At 46.4% G+C, this 22760-nt stretch overlaps 3 protein-coding genes across 4 annotated transcripts in view; all 3 read left to right on the top strand.

Annotated features, from left to right (window-relative positions):
• LOC310746797 (uncharacterized protein) overlaps positions 1-22760 on the top strand; it is a 45255-nt gene that overhangs the window by 14953 nt on the left and 7542 nt on the right. The window lies entirely within an intron of this gene.
• Positions 804-10097, top strand: LOC310746852 (zinc finger protein 213-like). 2 transcript variants are annotated; one of them, XM_083581025.1, is made up of 6 exons: positions 804-866; positions 2488-2995; positions 3198-3279; positions 3500-3582; positions 3928-4054; positions 8780-10097. In XM_083581025.1, exons 2-6 carry the CDS (start codon positions 2579-2581, stop codon positions 9649-9651), a joined length of 1581 nt encoding a protein of 526 aa, XP_083437151.1. In that variant the 5' UTR covers positions 804-866; positions 2488-2578; the 3' UTR covers positions 9652-10097. The 2 variants fall into 2 exon arrangements, with proteins under 2 accessions (XP_083437151.1, XP_083437152.1); XM_083581026.1 differs by having other exon boundaries at positions 2488-2980.
• LOC310746835 (uncharacterized protein) lies at positions 17202-20595 on the top strand. The gene is made up of 5 exons (XM_083580992.1): positions 17202-17664; positions 17799-17880; positions 18106-18191; positions 18638-18764; positions 19402-20595. Exons 1-5 carry the CDS (start codon positions 17245-17247, stop codon positions 20484-20486), a joined length of 1800 nt encoding a protein of 599 aa, XP_083437118.1. The 5' UTR covers positions 17202-17244; the 3' UTR covers positions 20487-20595.

Below are 22760 nucleotides of genomic sequence, written 5' to 3' on the forward strand. Positions count from 1 at the left end.
CCTTGGCTCTCTTCTGAGACTGTGACCCATATTTTGAATCACTGGAATTTCCATTCTTGGCTGGAGTGATTGCTCTTTTCTCCACACACTTTTCTCAGATGGCCAATGACATCTGAAATACTATCCAGAATAATAAGACACTGCTAGGTCATTCTGCTGTTCCCATCTCCTTATTAAAGCTGCACCTCCTTTTTCTTCCCGGATAGAATTCCTGGTGTTATGTATTGAAATTCTCACCCTGGCCACCAGGGTGTATTGTGTGGGTGTGGGTGTGTGTGTAGTTTTCACTCAGGTCCACCTCAGTTAATTGAGGCGGGAAACCCTGGGTTGTTGTTACAATGTTGACAGCTGGCTGCCTATAAAACTGTTTTCAGTTTAGTTCAGTTTCAGCTTACTTACAAAGAACCATTTGGAGAAATATGTCGTCTGCTATGTCCACCCGCTATTTAATTCCTCTCTCTCAGTCTGGCTTCCATTCCTCTCTTCGACAGAATTAAACTACTCTGGGTGAGGCGATCGGGGCAATCAGCAATGGGCTTCTGGCTACCCATAGGAATAAGGCATTCCTAAGCCATGAGGGAGGCCGCGGAAGACAGGAGGGCCTGGCGTGCCCTGGTCCGGGGGGTCACCGAGAGGCCGACCCGGCTAAGAACATCTTCCCCGTCCCAAGGGTTAAAAGCAAGGGACCTGCCTTCCTAGAGGGGACGGAAATCCTGCGGGAGGGGGCAGGTCCTCCAGAGCAAGGAGAGAGAAGTGGGGAGCTCGGCGCTCCGAGGGTTAAGAGGAACTGAGCCGGGTTCCTAGAGGGGACAGGTCCTCCGGAGCCAAGGAGGGGGCTCTGGTCGCCTGTGCAGCTCCTGCCTGGGGTGAGTCTCCTCCCCGCCAGAGGGCGCCGTGGGGAGAAGGGGCTGCGGGGGGAGAGAGGCCTGGGAGGGGAGCAGGGCATTCCTCGGCACCCCTGGCTTGCGGGAGGGAAGAAAAGGGCCTGCAGAGAAGCCCCTCCAGACGCCCCAGTGGGGAAGGAAGATTTGCACGGAAAATAGATGCATACAATAAAATAAAGGAGAGCGTGAGACTGTGGGAAGAGCGGAGCGGGCAGAGAAGAGAAAGCGCTTCTTGGTGCCGTGCAGCGTCAAGCCTGTGGAACTCCCTGCCCCAGGAGGCCAGGCTGGGACCAGGGAGGGGAGGAGGAGGAGGGGCTCTGCTTGGCTTCAGGTGCGAGGACTTCCCAGTTGCTGGGAAGAAGCGCAGGGGGAGAGAGGGGCCCGTGCGCCCCAGCCCTACTGGGGGGCTTCCCATTGAGGCCCCTGGGGGCCCCCGTGAGAATCATAGGAACCTGGAATCGTAGAGTTGGAAGGGAGCCCGAGGGTCATCTAGTCCAACCCCCTGCAAAGCAGGAATCTCTGCTTCCCTGATGGTTTCTAAGCAGTTTGGATGTCCAGCTCTCAAGGATGTGTGAGTTGAGATTCCTACATTGCAGGGGTTACATGACCCCCAGCTCCCCTTCCAGCTCTACAGTTCTGGGGTTCTGTGAAAGAAGCTTGTGGTGTGGGGCAGGCATCCGAGAGCTCAGTCAAGAGGGGAAGGGGGCAGGAAATTCCCCGAGAGAGGAATCGCCACCAGGCTGCCCTCTCTCTGGCCACCCAAAGCTCTTTAGTGTGGGGAAACCACCAAGAGGGCCCCTCTGCCCCCCTGAGCCCCCAAGGGGGGGTTAGCGAAGGAGGCCTTTCTTCAGATACTTGGGGGCCAAAAGGAACAGCTCCTGTGAGTCCCTTGAACTGGGCCCAGAAGTGAATGAAATTAATAAAGAGAAGGAGCCCAGCCCAGAATCTGAGGACTGCATTTTGCATCCGTTTCTGAGTTGTCTTCAAGGGCAGCTGCACATGGAGGGCATTGTAATGATCCCATTGGATCAGGAGCATGGAATACCATGGCCTCCTCCTCTCGTGCCAAAGAGACTGGGGCTGGCAAACTCGCCAGAGCTGGAAGGGGGCAATGCCAGTCACTGAGGCCACCTGGGAACCTCTCAGCAGATGTGGTGATGGTGATGGGGTTATGCTATGCCACATTATTGTTACTTTAATTATTATAATAATTAATTACCCTTCCTATTATTTACATGCGCTTCACCTTATGATTTTAGGGCAGATTTCAACATTACAACAGTATAACAAAAACAGTTTAAAACCACTTACAATCACAGAAATAAGGTGAATCCTACTGTACTTTCTTTTAGCGCTGTCCTTTGGCCCTGCCCACATGAACTTTGGGCTCACCCACTTGACCCTCAAGGTGTTGCCAGATAAATCACGTTCCTTGTAGGGGGACTAGATGATTTCTTCTTCTTCCTTCTTCCTTTTTTTCTTAAAGAAAGCTCAGAGTCTGGGTCCTGGTTCCTTCCAAGACTCATCTACACTTACTCAGGGAACCACCTTCTTCTCCTTCCCGTCTATCAGTTTTATAACAGAACAATGTCTTTCTTTGTAGAATTTGCCAGCACCTCTCGTTCGGACGGACAGAACTTGGAAGAGGACCAAAGGGTTCCTTCTGATCTTTTGGAGACTTCCTGAGAGTGAAGATGCATAAGCAAGACTCAGCTGGCCCTGGAGCAGGAAGAGACCATGCTATGGAAACTGGAGGCAGTGGGGGATTCTGGGAAAACTCTGTGCAGAAGATCTTAGGTGAGGAGCACACCCTTCGCTCAGAGGCACAGAGCCGGCAGTTCAGCTGGTTCTGCTACCTGCAAGTCAAAGGACCCCGTGAGGTTTGCAGCCAACTCTACCACTTCTGCCACCAGTGGCTGAAGCCAGAAACGCACACGAAAGCTGAGATGCTGGACCTGGTGATCTTGGAGCAGTTCCTGGCTGTCCTTCCAGCGGAGATGGAGAGCTGGGTGAGGGAATGCGGAGCGGAGACCAGTTCCCAGGCAGTGGCCCTGGCTGAAGGTTTCCTCCTGAGTCAGGCGGAGGAGAGGAAGCAGGTGCAGAAGAAGCAGGTGAGAGAGACTTTCCTCTGATATTCCCAAGAAGCTCCAAACAGAAGGGGGAACAAACCCAAATGCTAAAAAAAAAAAGGGCCATCCTTTTTCGGAAACATCCAAGGAATGAGATGTGATATATCTGAAGTTTTTTTCCTCTGCCATTCCTTTTCTAACCCTTCTCCACATTCTCTATTACAAATTCTTGTTGCTCTTTCAGGAAAAGGATCTGTCTGCAGAAATGGGTCCTGATTCCTCTGAGGCAGAGAGGACTTTGTTGGACACCAGAGAGAGGCCGCTGGGTAAGGAGGAAGGAATTTCTTCTCAGTCTGGCCACATCCTCTTATTCTCTAACTAATCTGTGGTTTCTGTCTGTGTTTTGGGTATGACACTTGGGGCCAAGAACCCAAAGGAGATCAGATATATTTCAGCATAACTAAAATATGAAATTGGGACAAATTTCACACCCCTGAGAGAAGTATCATGCACTCCTGTCTCCCCACTTCCCTTTGTCTCTCGCAGGTGAAAGAAGGATGCCAGCAAGACCTCCTCCTCCATCTCTTCGTCTTGGTGGAGGGGAAGCAGCGGCTGAGGAACTGGATCAGGTGCGGGGAAGGAGCCTTGGGGGGAGGGAGGATGGGGGGGCAGCCAGGGCATTTCTGGGGGCAAATGAATCTCTCTCCTGCTCTTTTTTCTTCTGTCAAATCTGGAAAACTAGCGTGCTTGCAGAGAAAGAATGATTTGAAGAAATCAACCTAGAGTTCCATCCATTTTCACTAAGATTCATACCCATCATTAAAAACAGTATGAAAGATTCCCAAAACATCAAATTATGCATCCATGGTCAAAATGTGCAGCAAACAAATCCGATTAATCCAATGCAGGCAGAAAGAGGAATGTGCAGTAAATAATCTTTATGTTGTGTAAGAGAAGGACCTTTTTTCTTTTAGGGTCGAGTTTGTTTTGAAGATGTCGCTGTTTGTTTCACGGCTGAGGAGTGGGCGTTGCTGGATCCTGCCCAGAGAGCTCTGCATAAGGAAGTCATGGAGGAGACTTGTAGGATCATGAACTCTCCCGGTAAGGTTCCCTGTTTGGTTATAATAGTTGTTTTGACATTCAGTCAATATTTTCATATCACAAACCTCCCAGATTTTGACGGATCTCAACTTTGCCACCTAGAGTGTCAGGAGATGTGTGTTAATCTGAATTCATAATATGGCTTATCTCTGTATAAGATTGACATAACTCTAATACGACATAAAGTCGAAGCCTTATTCCCGCATCCTGAAAGGCATTCTGGAACATCCTGAGTTCACACACATCAGGCATTATCAACACATGCAAATATGGGGTTGCTCATTGCAGGATTCTCAGCTCCCCAGTGGGATCCACCCACCCCATGGCAAGGGGGTGTAAAGGCAGGTTGGAGACAGAGATGTCTAGGTTCAGATCATTGCTCACGATCACAAGTCTTTTGCCTTTTGGTTAAACGGAAACAGGATGACCAAAAATGGGCAACGTGAGAAAGAGGCAGGAAGATCCTGACGGAATTATGCAAATTGTAGGAATCACTGCCCCCTCTTCCTATTGTCAGGGGCTGGACTGAGGAGGAATGGTGGGGGCTGCCCCCCTTCTCCTGAACCTTCCCATGGGCAAGAAGACAGTATAGATTTAGAACCGTGGTTTACAGACGGTCATAGTTCAGAGGCTGCAGAGGGGAGAAGCGGGGAAATATTGGAAGAGGAACAGCAGGAAGAAGAAACACTAGGGAGGGCAGCTGACAGACTCTGTGTCTTTGGAAAGCATTCTTGACCCCCTTCTCCCAGAACCAGGCAAGCATTGAGGGCAGGAGAACAAGCATTGGTTTGCAAGCATTGAGTATTGTATCTGTAAGGTCTTTATCTCTTGTAGTGTGTCTTTATTTCCCACTTTTGTAAAGAAATCTTTCTCTTTCTTTATTAGCTTGTTAGATGTATCCAGTTTCTTCCCTTCCCTTTCTTTCCTCTGATACACACTTTGCTGAATAAAATAGCCTCTTAAATCTGCCTTGCTTGCGTCCCAAACAACCTTTGAATTAACACCTTGGTTGCAATTAAGTTCAAAGTAATCATTACTAATTTTCTTGCCTTTCTCTATCGCATCTTTATTATTCACTATGTCTTAACTTAGTCTCCATCTTCTATGTGTTAATTTTACTCCTTGGAATATAACTAGCATTGAATTGTGGTCTGAGAGTGATTTAATGCTCCTTTTTTATTGCTTTATTGAACTTAAAAAAGACATAACACAAAATCAAAACCATCCATAACAAATAAATATCAAATAATTGTCCGTATCTATTACACTGTATCACTGTCTTCTTGACCTCCCGCCAGATTTAATGCTCTGTTTCAACACAAAGGGAGCAGTGTGTTGCCTTCTTCCCACAGCTCAGTTTCCTTTCATCCTTACAACTGATATTTATGGCCAATTCTCCTTCAATTTAGATTACAATCCGAATCCCCTCAGTCTTTATTTCCTTTCCTTGTTATTTTATAAAAAGTGACGGGTGGCGGGTTGGCTCTATATTGCCAGCATAGTCCAAACACTAGAGCTTCCCCGCTTTCCCCTTCCTTTCAAATCACACACAATCTCTGTTGTTGTTTGTTAATCTTAATGTTACTCCAACTTATTCCATCCTCACTTGTATATATTTCTTAAACCTGCATTCTGGAGAGGGTTGCCATATCATAAAAGTAAAGCGAAAAACTCAAACAACCATGGGATTCTCTCCCCCAACCATCTCTCCCACAGAATGATATCTTATCTCAGTTCAAACCTTAAATCCATGCAGCTGAATGTACCACAGATTATAGTTGCATCTCCTCCAGCCCATGCCTTTACTTTAATTGCCAATTAACATCCAATTCGTAGGATGACCTCTGCTTCCAGAAACGGAGTCGGGGTGTTGGGGGGGGGGTTGCAGCAGACAAAGTGCTCCTGCCCCAGTGCCTGCCTTCCATGGGGAAGCGAATGCCAGACCCCAGGGCCCGTTCCTCCCCTGCCCTGAGAGGAATCCAGAGAATGCTTTAACCCCACCATCCTCTTTATCTGCATTTTCCTGCGATGTCAAAGGAGTCATCCATTCCTGGCACAGACCGGAAACGGAAGCCAAATGCAGTTAAAAATGTTTACTGGGATGGATGTACCGTCTCCCATCTTGAATCTGTCACCTTCTTGACATTAGACATCACTTATCCGGTTTTAAATTAAATAGAACAAAAACTAAAATGATGACTAAAAATGTGAAAGAGGAGGTAAAAAACCATCTTGAATCTCAAACTGGTATTAAAGTAACAAAAAAAGTAAAATACCTTGGAATCTGGTTAACGATGAAAAATATAAATTTGATGGAAGATAATTACATAACCACATGGAAAGAAATAAGGAAGGACTTAGACACCTGGAACAGAATAAAACTTTCTTGGTCGGGTAGAATGGCGGCGATTAAAATGAGTTTATTACCGAAATTGTTGTTCCTATTTCAAAATATACCGATAATCAGGGGAACCTCAGTATTCAAAGATTGGCAGAAAATACTCTCTAAATTTATCTGGCAAGGGAAAAGGCCCAGAATCAGATTTAAACTACTCACAGATCAAAGAGATAGGGGAGGATTTGCAGTTCCAAATTTAAAGTTGTATTATGAAGCCTCGTGTCTTTGTTGGGTTAAAGATTGGATCGTCATTAAAAATAAAGACTTGTTAGATCTAGAAGGATTTAATATAAGATTTGGTTGGCACTCTTACCTATGGCGTAACAAGGGAAAGGTTCATAAAGGATTTTCTAACCACATTTTTAGAGGACCACTGCTGGAAGTGTGGGAAAGAAACAAAAAATTATTGGAACAGAAGACCCCTTGGTGGCTATCGCCAATTGATATCCTGACAATAAAAAAACCAAACATCGAAGGAGAAAGATGGACATATGAAGACCTACTAGTAAAAACAGAGACTGGTTGGAGGATTAGGCCTTATGAAGAAATAAAGAACAAATTGACAGGATGGATCCAATTTCACCAAATTAATTCTATATGGTCTGAGGATAAAAAGAATGGGATAAGTGAGAAAAAATCTAGATTTCAGATTGAAATACTAGAAAGTAAAACAAAACTCCTATCGAAAATGTATAGCCTGTTACTTGAATGGGATACCAAAGATGAAGAAGTAAAGGAGGTAATGATCAGATGGGCAATGGACTTCGGACATAACATAGAGTTTGATAAATGGAAGGCATTATGGAATAAAGGCATGAGATTCTCGGCATGCACAACACTCAGGGAAAATATGTATAAAATGATGTACAGGTGGTATGTAACGCCCGTAAAATTGGAAAAAATATATAAAACTGGTGATAAATTATGTTGGAAGTGCAAGATCAAGGAGGGCGATTTCTATCATATGTGGTGGTTGTGTGAGCCTATCAAAAAATTCTGGGAATCTATTTACAATGAATTAAAAAAAATCCTCAAATATACCTTTATAAAAAAAACCCGAAGCCTTTCTGCTGGGGATAATTGGGGAGGAAATCAAAAAGGAAGACCACACACTCTTTCAGTATGCGACAGTGGCTGCCAGAACTCTAATAGCGCAGAATTGGAAGACATCAAAAATCCCAACTATAAACGAATGGCAAACCAAACTATTTGATTATTTAGAACTGGCAAAAATGACACAGAAAATAAGAAATCAGAAAGACATAAAGTTTAATAAAGAATGGAATAAATTTATGACATATATGGAAACAGAGGTAAAAAATCTAAAAATCACAGTAGGTGTGACGTAACACTTGTGACGTAAAGAGTCTTCTGAGGAAAAGAAACTGCAGATAAAAAATCATATAATATATTCTGAAACCAAGATGAAGGGAAGTCAATTAATGTTGTGTGTTATTTAGTTATTTAGTTAATGTAAGTTAATTAGTTGGTGTTTTATGTTAGGAGATTTGTTTTTTTTATTATTATTTCTTTTATTTATGTATTCCTTTTTTGTATGTATGTGTTATGTATGTTTATTTTTTCACTTGTTTTAATGTTGGATGTAGCAAAATGAATTAAAACCAATAAAAAAAAAAGACATAACTTATCTGGGATGTGGCAGAATGGGAGGTAACATCGGGAGATTTCCCAGTATCGAAGGGGCTCTCCCATGGAAGTTGGAGCCACCTTGTTTTCTGCTGCTGCTCTGGAGGGGAGGACTCAAGCCCAGTGGCTTCATGTTACAAGAAAGGAGATTCTGACTCAATCCTTGGACTTCTGTGGAAGATGCAGGACTCTCCTTCACTGGAGGACTTCAAGCAGAGCCTGGATGACTCTTCTGCCTCTGCAGAAGGAATCATTGGAGTTTTGCAAGCAGAGGTTGGGTGTGTAAGATGAGATTCCTGCATTTCAGGGGACAGGACCAGATCACCCTGGGGGTTCGCTTGCAACTCTCTCCTTCTCAGAAAGGGTTTCCTGCTTCCAGAGCCTTGTTCACACGAAGCTGTTCCTCCTGCTTCTGTATCTAAGGGAAGAAGCAGCTCAGCATGTCAGCCAAGAGGGTCCCCCAAAGAAAGCACCTCTGGGGGTGCCTGACACACGCAGCTGGTCCTGGGCTCCTGCTCTAGAGAAAGAAAACTCAGGGAGGGAGGGAAGGGAGCACTGTGTACGCTCGTCATCTAAATCCTTTCAGTTCTTCCTCTCTCACAAGCGCTAATGAGCATTGTTCAATAATTGGGGGCTTCATATCATCCTGATGCTCTAATTCATCTCTCTGTTCATTTCAGGTGTTGAGGAATTAGAAATGAAGAACAAGGGAAACCATGAGAAAATCCACACAGTGCAGAAGCCATGTCAGTCTTTGGAATGTGGAGATAACTTCACTAACAGCTCCGATTCCATGTGTCATCAAAATCCCATTTGGAATAAACCGTATCAGTGCTCAAACTGTGGAAGGAACTTCAGAACAAAGCAACATCTCACTGACCATCAAAGAACTCATAGTGGGGAGAAACCCTATCAGTGCTTGGAATGTGGAAAGAGCTTCAATAATAGCCGCTCCCTTGGTTCCCATCAAAGAATTCATATAGGGGAGAAACCCTATCAGTGCTTGGAATGTGGAAAGAGCTTCAGTGAAAGCATCAAACTCACTGCCCATCAAATAACTCATAAAGGGGAGAAACCATTTCAGTGCTTGGAATGTGGAAAGAGCTTTAGTCGACGTGACTCTTTCACTTTCCATCAAAGAACTCATACAGGGGAGAAACCCTATCAGTGCTTGGAATGTGGAAAGAGCTTCATTCACAAGGTCAGTCTCACTTCCCATCAAAGAATCCATACTGGGGAGAAACCCTATCAGTGCTTGGAATGTGGGAAGAGCTTCAGTATGAAGACCTATCTCACTTCCCATCAAAGAGTTCATACAGGGGAGAAACCATATCAGTGTGTGGAATGTGGAAAGAGCTTCAATCACCGCTCCACTCTCAGTTCTCATGAAAGAATTCATACAGGGGAGAAACCCTATCAGTGCTTAGAATGTGGAAAGAGCTTCAGCAGGAAAGACCATCTCACTTCCCACGAAATAATTCATGCAGCGCAGAAACTTTATCAGTCCTTAGAATGCACATTGGGCCTTCCTGCAAGAAGAGCACTTCTGTGACATCAGAGAATTCACAATGGGGGGAAACCATTTCAATGCCAAGAGTGCGGAAAGAGCTTCACCTTGAAGCAAACACTTCCCATCAGAGAATTCATGTGACGGAGAAACCCTAATAGTGCTTGAAATATGGAAAAAGCTTCACCTGGAATGAAAGTTTCACTTCCCATCAAATAACTAGAATTATAAGATTGTAGTGTTCAAAGGGATGCTGAGGGTCATCTAGTCCAACCCCCTGGCAATGTTGTGAAGTAGTGCCTGGTCCTCAAGTGGTCTTCATGGCTGAGAAGGGATTTTAGTAGTAGTAGTAGTAGTAGTAGTAATTGTTGTGTTGTAGTTGTTATATTTATACCCCACCCATCTGGCTGGGTTTCCTGAGCCACTATGGGTGGCTTCCAGCAAATATATATCTAAATAATAATAAATCAAACATTAAAAACCTCCCTAAACAGGGCTGCCTTCAGATTTCTTCTAAAAGTTGTGTAGTTCTTCATCTCCTTGACATCTGATGGGAGGGGTGTTCTACAGGGCGGGCACCACTACCGAGAAGGCCCTCTGCCGGGTTCCCTGTAACTTCGCTTCTCGCAGGGAGGGAACTTCCAGAAAGCTCTCGGAGCTGGACCTCAGCGTCCGGGCAGAACAATGGGGGTGCAGATGCTCCATCAGGTCTACTTGGCCGAGGCCATTTAGGGCTTTTAAGGTCAGCACCAACACTTTGAATTGTGCTCAGAAATGCACTAGGAGCCAATGTAGGTCATTCAGGACTGGTGGTATACGGTCTTGGCAGCCGCTCCCAGTCACCCATCTAGCTGCCGCATTCTGGATTAGTTGTAGTTTCTGGGTCACCTTCAAAGGTAGCCCCACATAGAGCACATTGCAGTAGCTCAAGCGGGAGATAACCAAAGCATGCACCACTCTGGTGAGACAGTCTGTGGGCAGGTAGAGTCTCAGCCTGCGAACCAGATAGAGCTGGTAGACAGCTGCCCTGGACACAGAATTGACCTGTGCCTCCATGGACAGCTGTGAGTCCACAATGACTCCTAGGCTGTGCACCCACCCCATTTAGGACCAGGGAGTCCTCCACACCCACCTGCCCCCTGTCCCCCCAAAACAGTCCTCCTGTCTTGTCAGGATTCAACCTCAATCTGTTAGCCGCCATCCGTCCTCCAAGTGCCTCCACTCACACAGGACCTTCACCGCCTTCACTGGTTCTGATTTAAAAGAGAGGTAGAGCTGGGTATCATCCGCATACTGATGAACACCCAGCCCAACCCCTGGATGATGTCTCCCAGTGGCTTCATGTAGAGATTACAAAGCATGGGGGGAGGACGGAGCCCTGGGGCACCCCGCAAGTGAGAGCCCAGGGGTCTGAACACTCATCCCCCAACACCACTTTCCTGACAAGGCCCAGGAGGAAGGAGCGGAACTGTTGGGATTTATGATGCTCTGGGGTCGACCCCTCAGTCTCCCTGACCTTTCCAGGCGTCTTCCCAGTAAGCACAACTCTGGAATGGCACGTCCCCTCATTCCAGTGTGCCTTTCAGCGACATAAACCAGCTTGATTTATGCACACTAATCTTCTGTCATTGCACAGCAAGAAGAATGAACCATCCGTAGATCTAAACTACGTATTTATTTACACGGTATTACAGACACAGAGTCATGACACCTCTCTCATCCAGCTCTGAGAGAGAACAGGCACAAGTGAAAGCACATTGTAACAGTACTGCAGCGGAAGAGAGAGAAGATGTTCTTCCTTTCTCACAGACTTCTCAGACAGGCATGTGAATTATAACAATCTCATTCTGCAGCATGTTGTTGTTGTTGTTTAGTCATTTAGTCGTGTCCGACTCTTCGTGACCCCATGGACCAGAGCACGCCAGGCACTTCTGTCTTCCACTGCCTCCCGCAGTTTAGTCAGACTCATGTTTGTAGCTTCGAAGACACTATCCAACCATCTCGTCCTCTGTCGTCCCCTTCTCCTTGTGCCCTCCATCTTTCCCAACATCAGGGTCTTTTCCAGGGAGTCTTCTCTTCTCATGAGGTGGCCAAAGTATTGGAGCCTCAGCTTCACGATCTGTCCTTCCAGTGAGCACTCAGGGCTGATTTCCTTAAGAATGGATAGGTTTGATCTTCTTGCAGTCCATGGGACTCTCAAGAGTCTCCTCCAGCACCATAATTCAAAAGCATCAATTCTTCGACGATCAGCCTTCTTTATGGTCCAGCTCTCACTTCCATACATCACTACTGGGAAAACCATAGCTTTTACTATATGGACCTTTGTTGGCAAGGTGATGTCTCTACTTTTTAAGATGCTGTCTAGGTTGGTCATTGCTTTCCTCCCAAGAAGCAGGCGTCTCTTAATTTCGTGGCTGCTGTCACCATCTGCAGTGATCATGGAACCCAAGAAAGTAAAATCTCTCACTGCCTCCATTTCTTCTCCTTCTATTTGCAAGGAGGTGATGGGACCAGTGGCCATGATCTTCGTTTTTTTGATGTTGAGCTTCAGACCATATTTTGCGCTCTCCTCTTTTACCCTCAATAAAAGGTTCTTTAATTCCTCCTCACTTTCTGCCATCAAGGTTGTGTCATCTGCATATCTGAGGTTGTTTCTGCAGCATAGGTGGAGTGAAATTGCTAACAGGAACCACTGTATGACATGAGAGGGTTGGAATTGAGGTTGGAGAGGTTGGGAGACGGGTTAGGAGACAGGGTGAGGTATAAAGAGTGAGCGGGAGAAAGAGGTGGTTCTGGGCGTATTGGTAAGGACAGAGTGTGGAGTCCTGGGGGAGGAATAGACTGACCTTTTACTGGGCAGCCGAGGTTGAGCCAGGAGAAGAAGGAGCTGGGAAGGAACAGCCTTCTTGGGACTCCAATCTAGTCGGGAGGGGAGAGATTCTGCGAAGGAAAACCCAGTGAAGCGTGGGGGGGGGGAGTCCTTGGGTCTCAGGAGCAGGATTGTCCAGGGGGGGGGGGTGGAGAACTGAAAGAAACATCACCGTATAAAAGGAACCAAGCATGGAACGCAAAAACCACTGAGGACAAATTCAAGTGAAATCGCACTGTACTCCTGAAGTAACCTAAGTTGAATCCATTTGTTATATACTATCTTGCCTGAAATAAATCCTTTTTGTTTCTTTAAATAAAACCTGTCTGAGACTCCCAACTTTCTAGTTATCCCCTCACAAAAGTCCCCGGCAGGATACTCTGGGCTAGAATTTTTAAGGGGAAAGGGAAAAACCTTCAGGTAAAGGGTTGCTCAGTGAGGCGGGGGCAATTTATCTGTGTGAGAGCAGGGCCCCATCGCGCCGTTATGGTGACCAACTTAGGCTGAAAGTGCCCCTTGGCACCCAGCTGATATAGCTGAGTTTCTTACGCTGCTCTGCATGGCGCATCCTGAAGCATTAAAAGCGCTTCATGGAAACTAACCCGGCTGTCCTCAACACCCCATAATATGAACAAGGCTACAAAGATCACTGGAAGGGCACCTGCTTGGCATGTGGAAGGGTCCAGGCTTAAACCCCCCCTCAATCTGGCCCCCTGGAGCGACCCATAGCAGCAGCTTCTTCCTCTTGTCTCCTGCTTCCCTCCTGAGCATAAATGAGCGCCCTCTGACTCAGCAGCAGCACCCCATCCTCCATCTCCTGCTGCAGGTTGCATGCCCCCTCCCACTTGCATGCCCCCCCTCAAATATATAATGGGGTCGGCACATGGGGGAAAGATTCCTGCCATGCTGCAGAGGTCGGACTCCTTTCTTGTAACTTGAATACACTGGTTCTGGTCCTCCCCTCCAGAGCAGGAAAAGAACAGGCTTGCTCCATCTTTCATGGAACAGCCCTTAAGATATATGAAGATGGCTCTCATCTCAAAAATGAAGTGTTTCTGGGAAATGATATATAATGAGATAAAGAAAATATTGAAATATACATTTGTTAAAAAACCAGAAGCATTCCTATTAGGAATTTTAGGTGGTGAGATAAAAAGGAAGGATCAGAAAGTATTTTTGTATGCAGTAACAGCAGCTAAAACTCTTGTGGCCCAGAAATGGAAACAAGAAGAAATGCCCACGATTGAAGAATGGAGAACGAAATTAATGGATTATGTAGAACTGGACAGATTAACAGGGAGGATTCGCAACCGACGGGACCAAAGATTCGCTGAGGACTGGAATAAATTTACAGAATATATTAAAAATATTTGTGATAATGATATGACGTTTGTAAGTTTCCAAGAAGCTCTGTAAGAAGGTTTGGTAGAAATATTGTTTAAATAACATGGTAAGATAAGATATTCATAGTGCAATAGAAATGAAGAAATGTGAAGATATGTAATAACTACGGAAAATTATCAGACATGCTGATGGAAGTCTGAAAGAAAAAAGATGTGTGATGAATTCCTAATGTTTAATTGTGTTATAAATTTGTTTTTATTGGAAAATTAATAAAAACTATATACAAAAAAAGAAGATGGTTCTCATCTCTCCTCTCAGTCTCCTCTTTTCCAGGCTAAAGATACCCTGGTCCTTCAACCGTTCCTCATCAGGCTTGGTTTCCAGACTCTTCATCATCTTGGCTGCCCTCCTCTGCACACCTTCCAGCCGGTCAACATCCTTCTTAAATTGTTTTGCCCAGAACTGGACACAGTATTCCAGGTGTGGTCTGACCAAGTCATCATGGTGCAGTACTATGTCTTCCCTTGATCTGGACACTGGACTTCTGTGGACGCTGCCTAGAATAGCATTCGCTTCTTCTCAGCTGCATCAAACTGTGAACTCATGTTGAGCTTGTGGTCCACCAAGACCCCTAGATCTTTTTCACATGCCCTGCTAGTAAGACAGGTGTCCCCCATCCTATATTTGTGCATCTGGTTCATGCCTATGGAAATTCATTTTGTCAGCTTGCCCCCAGGTCTCCAATCTGTAATGGTCATCCTGAATCCCGATTCTGTCTTCTGTGCCATTAGCTCCCCCTCCCAGTTTCGTGGGATTTGTAAACTGGATGAGCATCCCCTCAACTCCTCCATCCAAGACGTTTATCGACAGATGGAGCAACAACAGGCCCCGGACAGAGCCCTGCAGCCCCCCCTGGTCACCAATCTATGGTGTAACCTCATGGGGGGTGCAGTCGCCTCTCCTCATGAAGGATGTTTGAGGAGTTGGAAAAGGGTCAGAAAAGGGCTGCCAAAATGATCAAGGCAGACTTTGCTATGAAGAAAAGTTGCAGCCTCTGGGGCTCTTTAGAGCAGTGGTTCCCAATTAGCTAATTACTGAGCCCCGCCCCCCTAATTTTCAAAAGCCAAGCCTGGCCTAGAGAAAGTGGATGGAGAGTTGCATCTCCTGATAGTGTAACTCAAAGACATCCAAGGAGTCGGAAGATTCAGGACAGATAAAATTAAACGCAAGGCAGAGTTCACCTGTGGAACTCCCCGGCACAGGACACCAGAGGGAGAGGAAGAGAGGGGGGAACTGGCTTGCCAAGGGTTAAAAGGGATTGAGCTGGATTCCTAGAGAGGAGAGGAAGTCAAGGCGGGTGGGGGTCTGGGGGGGGGAGAAACTCCCGAGCCCAAGCCCCTCCCTCTCCCGCCTGCCTAAAAGGGAGGAGGGGCCTTTGTCTCTCTCTTCTGCACGTGCTGCATCCAGGGCGCCTCCGGGAAGCCGGTGAGTCTCTGCATTGGGGAGAAGAGGGGGGTCCCGGGATGCAGGGGGGTCCGGTTGCTGCAAGGGAGCGCAGGGGGAGAGAGGGGCTCTTGCGCCCCAGTCCTGCAGATGTTCCGATATTTGGGGTAACAAATGTGAGCCCCTTGAATTGGGCCAGGAAAACTGGAGAATTTGAGAGGGGAATTAGACGTGTTCTCAAGGTGGTGGGGCTTCAGTGAGGAGGGCCCCCCCCCATGGATGCCCCTTGGAGCTCCTTGGAGAAAAGGGGGAGATAGAAAGACAAGGAATCAAGAGAGGGGTCCTGCCCACTGCATTTGGGCAGCTCCGCCTAGAGGGCACTGCCATGGCCTCATGGGGTCCAGAGCGTGGAGGACCCTGGCCTGGTCCTCTCTGTCTGAGCTGGAAAGGGATCCTGCTAGTCACTGAGGCCACCGGAGCCCCCAGTGAGTAGGTGGGATCCAGGAGAAGCCCCAGACATCGCTGGCTGTGGGGAGGTCAAGCTACGTCACAGTATTTTTATGATTATTCATTACCCGCTCTTCACCGTAAGATCCCGGAGCAGCCGATGACTTTAAAATACAATAATAAAACAATATTGCACTTGCTTCTTAGTGCTGTTCTTTGGTCTGGCCCACATGAACTTTGGCCTCGCCCATTTGGCCCTCAAGGGCTTGGCCAGATCAGGATCTGACCCTCAGAACAGAGAAAAAGGGATCCCACCCCAGCAGTCTGTCTGGAGGAAGTTGGAGATGCAGAGTGCTAGAAAACGAGACAGAAGCAGAAAAGGAGAGGTCCCTGAAATGGGGGTGGGAGGGAGAGCAACTCTTGAGGAGCCCCACTCTGGCCTCGTGCCCACATTACACTCGGAACAAATGAAGCATTGTTCTGACTTCATTCCTGGGCTGAAAACACTGAGAGGCTGGCTAGAGGACTGGCTAGAAGCAACACCGATTCTGTTGGGCCGGAGCCCCTCCGAGACCTGGGGCTTAACATCAAGGTCTATCAAAGAGACCGGCAGAAAGGAACTGAGAGAGACCTAAGGGCCTCGGACCTGAGATCTCCAGGCTAAATAAATAATATAAAGACTGAGGGATATTGGTTGGGGACTGGAACCGGGAGAAGGGTGGGTGGAGGTTGGGAATCCAAAGGGTACATAAGGATAATTTGCATTGCTTTGTTTCTTTTATATTTTGTTAGTGGTAAGGAAATTGGGTAAACCGTGGAAGGGAAATTTTGGTCGACCTTAGGAAAAAGGTTCAAGAATAAATTAATGAGGTATAAGTATTGATGTGTAATTTTAATAAGGTGAAATTGGTTTTTTTTTTCTTTTTTTTTAAACTAAGTGAGAATAAGGCTGTTAAAAATAAATGGAGGAAATGGAAAAAAGAAGTAAAGTAAAATAACAGTATGTTAGAATAAATGTTTAAGTTAAGGTGAAGAAATAAGTTAAGGACTTGCTGAATTGACAATTTAAATTGGAATACAAGAAGGGGAGGTGTGAGGAGGTCTGAGAAATAAGGTTGAGGAAAATAAGTATCAGAAATTGTATGTGTTTTTTCTATTTTTTTGTTTAGTTTCGAATATTTTGTTTTTTTTTTGTTTTTGTTTGTTGTGTGTTTTTTGAAAATACCAATAAATATTTAATAAAAAAAAAAAAAAAGAAAAAAGAAAACACTGAGAGGCAGGAGCCACCAGGTAGATTCGTCTCACAGAAACCCCTTCATTTGCCTCCACTTTTGGCCTGGTCACTTTCCCCCTAGGAGGGCGAGATAGTTTCTTCTTCTCCTTCCTTCTTCCTTTCCTTCTTCAAGAAAGCTCAGAGTCTGGCTTGTGATTCTATTCTCCTGACAGCGCGTCAATTTTATAACAGAACAATATATTTCCATTGCAGTATTTGCAGCACCTCTCATTCAGACAGACAGAACTTGGTCAAGGAAAAGATGGATTCCTTCCTAAAGATGGATGAACAAGACTCAGCTGGCCCTGGAGCAGGAAGAGGCCAGGCCATGGAAACTGGGAGCAGTGGGGGATTCTGGGAAAACTCCATGCAGAAGATCCTGGGAGAGGAGGACACCCTTCGCTCAGAGGCGCAGAGCCAGCAGTTGAGACAGTTCTGCTTCCAGGAGGCCAAAGGACCCCGTGAGGTTTGCCGCCGACTCTACCACCTTTGCCACCAGTGGCTGAAGCCAGAAAGGCACACGAAAGCTGAGATGCTGGACCTGGTGATCTTGGAGCAGTTCCTGACTGTCCTTCCAGCGGAGATGGAGAGCTGGGTGAGGGAATGCGGAGCAGAGACCAGTTCCCAGGCAGTGGCCCTGGCCGAAGGTTTCCTCCTGAGTCAGGCAGAGGAGAGGAAGCAGGTGAGAGAGACTTTCCTCTGAATCTCATCCTTTTTTTTGTAATGACATTGGACACCCCTCAAGTTTTCGCCCCAGCCATTTGTTTTCAAACCCATCTCCACATTCTCTATTACAAATTCTTGTTTCTCTTTCAGGAAAAGGATCTTTTCACAGAAACGGGTCCTGATTCCTCTGAGGCAGAGAGGACTTCGTTGGACACCAGAGAGATGCCGCTGGGTAAGGAGGAAGGAGTTTTTCCTCTGTGTGGTCACATCCTCTTATTCTCAAACTAATCTGCGGGTTCATTCAATATTTTGGGGAAGACACTTGGGGCCAAGAGGCCAAAGAAGATCAGATGTATTTTAGCATAACTAAAATATGAAATGGGGACAAACTCCCAAATGCACCTCTGAGAGAAGCATCCTGCACTCCTGTCTCCCCACTTCCCTTTGTCTCTCGCAGGTGAAAGAAGGATGCCGGCAAGACCTCCTCCTCCTCCATCTCTTCATCCTGGTGGAGGGGAAGCAGCGGCTGAGGAACCGGATCAGGTAGGGGGAAGGAGCCTTGGGGGGAAAGAGGCTGGGGGGTGGGGGTGAGGGACAGAGGGCGTTTCTGAGACCGAACAAATCTCTCCCCTCCTCTTGTCACTAGAATTTTTCATTATAAATTGTCTTTAGGACATCTGGAGAGTCTTTCCATCCCAGAGCAACACACAGGGAGAGAAGAGAGGGATTCTTCCATTTGGCAAACTGAAAAGCTTGCATAGACATATTGATCTGAATAAAACAAGGTGGAGTTCCACCCATTTTCACTAAGATTCATACCCATCATTAAAATACACTATGAGAGAACTCCATTAAAGCATTAAAATAAGCACCAATAATCAGAATGTGCAGCAGACCAATCTGATTTAAACAACCCAGGCAGGAAGCAAAAGAGCAACGTGCAGGAAATAATCTTCATGCTCCCTAAGAGAAGGATATTTTTCTTTCAGAGCTCATTTTCTTTTGAAGATGTCGCTGTTCATTTCACGGCTGAGGAGTGGGCATTGCTGGATCCTGCCCAGAGAGCTCTGCATAAGGAAGTCATGGAGGAGACTTGTAGGACCATGATCTCTCTGGGTAAAGTTCCCTCGTGGGTCATCATCTCTGTTTTGGAATTCAATTGATATTTCTCTGGGACAAACCTTCCATATTTTGATGGATCCCAACGTTGCCACCTAGAGCACCTGGGATTCTCACACCCCCACAGCTCACCTTGCATGGGGGGCTGGGGACTGTTTTGTCTGTGAATATTGTTCCTCTGCTTCTCTCTTTTTGCACAAGGATCAGGATGTAGATTGGCTTTCTGAGTGTCTAGGGAAGTGGATGTCGCTTCTGTCAGGTTTTTGTTTCTGTCCATTCTTTGGTTGAGCAAAGGGACTTTTTATTTTAAGAAATTGATTTTTATTGAAAGTTTTCCAATTAAAATAGAATAAAAATTAGAGTATGCTAAGCCCAAGCTCTTTGTATCCTTATTCCAGACACAGAAGAGCGAACCCTCCCAGCTCTCACCTGGGAGCCTCGTCCCCTTTCCTCAGCCCTTCATCTTCTCTCCATCACCTTCCTGTGTGTATCCTCCCTTATCCAAGATATGAAAATTCAAAAAAGGCTTCCCATTTTCAGATCTTCCTTTATCACAAATGTTCATGAGCATTATTAAAAAACTGGGAACTCCATTTCTTTCTTGGGCTCTGATCTGTTCCTCTCTTCGTTATAGGTGGTGATGAATTAGAAATTAAGAACAAGGGACAACACAACAAAATCCACACAGTGGAGAAGCCATATCAAGATTTGGAACATGGAGAGAACTTCAGTAAGAGCTCCCATGCCACTTCCCATCTAAGAAATCATATTGGGAAGAAACCCTATCTGTGTTTGGAATGTGGAAAGAGCTTCAATCACAGGTCACACCTCAAAGCCCATCAAAGAATCCATTCTGGGGAGAAGCCCTATCACTGCTTGGAGTGCGGAAAGAGCTTCAGTCGGAAGGATAGTCTTACTTCCCATCAAAGAATTCATACAGGGGAGAACCTGTATCAGTGCTTGGAATGTGAGAAGTTCTTTACTACAAGAAGAGACTTCCATCGACATAAGAGAATTCACAGTGGGGAGAAACCATATCAGTGCTTGGAATGTGGGAAGAGCTTCAATCACAGCTCACATCTCAAAACCCATCAAAGAATTCATACTGGGGAGAAGCCCTATCACTGCTTGGAGTGTGGAAAGAGCTTCAGTCAGAGCTCCGGTCTCACTTCTCATCGAAGAATTCATACACGGGAGAAACCATGTCAATGCTTGGAGTGTGGAAAGAGTTTCAATTGGAATAATAGTCTTACTTACCATCAAATAATTCATACAGGTGGAAAACCATTTCAGTCCCTGGAATGTGAGAAGTGCTTTACTACAAGAAGAGACTTGCATCAACATAAGAGAATGCACAGTGAGGGAAAACCCTATCAGTGCTTAGAGTGTGGGAAAAGCTTCAGTCGGAAGGATAGCCTCACTTTCCATCAAAGAATTCATACAAGGGAAAAACTATATCAGTGCTTAGAATGTGAGAAGTTTTTTACTATAAGAAGAGACTTCCATCGACATAAAAGAATTCACAGTGGGGAGAAACCATATCAGTGCCTGGAATGTGGGAAGAGCTTCAATCACAGCTCACATCTCACTTCCCATCAAAGAATTCATACGGGAGAGAAACCATATAAGTGTTTGGAGTGTGGAAAGAGCTTCAGTAGGAAGAATAGTCTCACTTCCCACCAAAGAATTCATACAACGGAGAAAGCGAATAGTACTTGAAATGTGGAAAGAGCTTCAGCTGGAAGAAAATCTCACTTCCCATGAAAGAACTCACAGCGGGGGAAATCCTGGAATTATAGAATATAGTGGTAACTTGGGTTACATACGCTTCAGGTTACAGACTCCGCTAACCCAGAATTAGTACCTCGGGTTAAGAACTTTACTTCAGGATGAGAACAGAAATCGTGCGGCGGCGCCACAGCGGCAGCAGAAGACCTATTAGCTAAAGTGGTAACTCAGTTTCAGGTTAAGAACGGACCTGCAGAACGAATTAAGTTCTTAATCCAAGGTACCACTGTAGTAACTTTGGGAGGAATCTTGAGGGTCATCTAGTCTAACCAACTGCAATGCATCTTCTTGATGTTTAGTCAGAATCTCCGTTCTTGTTCTGTTCTTGTGGGGTTACATGGTTCTTCACCTCCTTTTCAATCATGAGAATAACTGTGAGTAGGTTAGGCTCCCCAAGGCCGTCCAGTGAGCTTCATGGCCAAGGAGGGATTTGAACCCAGATCTCCCAGGGTGTAGTCGAATCCTCTATGGAATATACTACACTGGCTCTCCTATGAGACTCTTAGAAATTACTCATGCATTTGTGTCTGCTTAAAAGTTGGGTGCCATATTCTGGTGTTTGTGTCTAAAGCTGTGTACTCCTCTAGCAAAGTCATTTATGTAATAATAGTAAGTCAAGTTCAGTATTATAATAGATTTAAGGCAATGTTATCTGGGGGAGGGGCTGTTGATTGGCTGAGAGTTTGGAAGGGTATTTAAGTAAGCACAACATAACCATCAGGCCTTTGGCTAATTAAACTTTATCATTTTAAGTGTCTTTGTGGGAGACGGAAATATTGGTGTGTTTCATTTTTGTTTTTATTATGTAATTGGTGTTTTTATTATGAATGTTAATGCTGCGTAATGCCCTGATATCTTCAAATGAAGGCAGTATATTAATTTTAATAAATGAAAAATAAGGTCATAAATCATAAAGGAAAATATAAAAATACTCTGGGGTGGCAGCTGGAATGAAGGGGCTGTTTGGTGAAAGACCCAGTCAAGACGCAGCTCACACCTCTGCCCCTTGAGTACTTTGGGAAGGGCCACCATAGCTCAGGAGCAGGACATCTGCTTGGCATGCAGAAGGGCCCAGGCTCCATCTCCCCAGGAGCATCTCTATCAGCCAGTGACGCTGGCTGGGAAAGGCAGGCAGGAGCCGTCTCCCTGGTCCTCTCCCTGGTCCTCCCGGTCGCAAGGGAACGCCCTCCCATCAGATGTCCAAGCGATCAACAATTACCTGACTTGTAGAAGACATCTGAAGGCAGCCCTGTTCAGGGAAGTTTTTAATGTGTGACATATTAGTGTATTTTTGGTCTTTGTGGAAGCCGCCCAGAGTGGCTGGGGAAACCCAGCCAGATGGATAATATTATATTATTATTATTATTATTATTATTATTATTATTATTCTTAAAAGCAGCTGATCCGCCTTCCTAGAGGGGACGGGGAATCCTCCAGGAAATCCTCTCGGGATCCGCCTGGGCTGCTTTGGAGCGAGAGCGCAGAGAGGGAGAGATGGGGCGCCCGGCATTCCAAGGGTTAAGAGGAGCGGAGCTGGGTTCCTAGAGGGGACAGGAAATAGTGGAAGGGGGCAGATCCTCCGGAGCCCAAGCCCCGCCCTCCCTCCCCCGGAAGTGGGGCTCTGGTCGCCCTTGCCAGGCTGCCTCGCCGGGTGAGTCTCCTCTCTCTCCCCCGGAGGGCGAGGGGGGGGGCAGAGCCGTCCAGAGGGCGCCCCCCCCAGGCAAGGCCCCTTCCTTCTCCCTCCTCTCTCAGCATCCCTGAGGCAGGAGGTTGGAGGGAAGGCCTCTCGCCCCCCAAGGAACTTCCGCAGGGAGAAGGGGGGGGGGATAGAGAAAGGTTTCCCGAGGGTCCGGAGGCGAGGAATCGGGGTCCGGTTGGGGCAAGGAGGGGACAGGCTGCCCCCCTCTGGAAACGCGAAGGCCTCAGAGCAGCTCCTTCTTCTCGGTCCGGGGAAAGGGGACCCTTCTCTCTCCCCTCCCCCGGTTCCCGGGCAGGAGATCCAGCGAGGGGAAGGAAAGCCCGCCCCCAACCGAGACCCCCGGAAACTCTTATTCTTAGGGAGGGGGCAAAGGAGGAGCCCCCCCCCCGCTGCTAGGAAAAGCGGGATCGCTCCCCAAAGAGTGACTTGGGTTTCTCTCCCCAACGCCCGCCTTGTACCTCGTCATTCTGACTCTTTGCCACTCTATTTGTCTAACTTAAAACTTC

The sequence above is a fragment of the Podarcis filfolensis genome (genome assembly GCF_964270895.1).
Source record: "Podarcis filfolensis genome assembly, chromosome: 13".
Lineage (NCBI taxonomy): Eukaryota > Metazoa > Chordata > Lepidosauria > Squamata > Lacertidae > Podarcis > Podarcis filfolensis.

What these genes read in the sequence shown, in the direction of transcription:
- LOC310746852 (XM_083581025.1), top strand. Translation starts at nt 2,579, where the DNA reads ATGCATAAGCAAGACTCAGCTGGCCCTGGAGCAGGAAGAGACCATGCT. An exon ending in AGCAGGTGCAGAAGAAGCAG is followed by an intron (nt 2,996 to 3,197) that starts GTGAGAGAGACT and finishes TTGCTCTTTCAG; the next exon opens with GAAAAGGATCTGTCTGCAGA. An exon ending in CGGCTGAGGAACTGGATCAG is followed by an intron (nt 3,583 to 3,927) that starts GTGCGGGGAAGG and finishes TTTTTCTTTTAG; the next exon opens with GGTCGAGTTTGTTTTGAAGA.
- LOC310746835 (XM_083580992.1), top strand. Translation starts at nt 17,245, where the DNA reads ATGGATTCCTTCCTAAAGATGGATGAACAAGACTCAGCTGGCCCTGGA. An exon ending in CACCAGAGAGATGCCGCTGG is followed by an intron (nt 17,881 to 18,105) that starts GTAAGGAGGAAG and finishes TGTCTCTCGCAG; the next exon opens with GTGAAAGAAGGATGCCGGCA. An exon ending in CGGCTGAGGAACCGGATCAG is followed by an intron (nt 18,192 to 18,637) that starts GTAGGGGGAAGG and finishes TTTTTCTTTCAG; the next exon opens with AGCTCATTTTCTTTTGAAGA.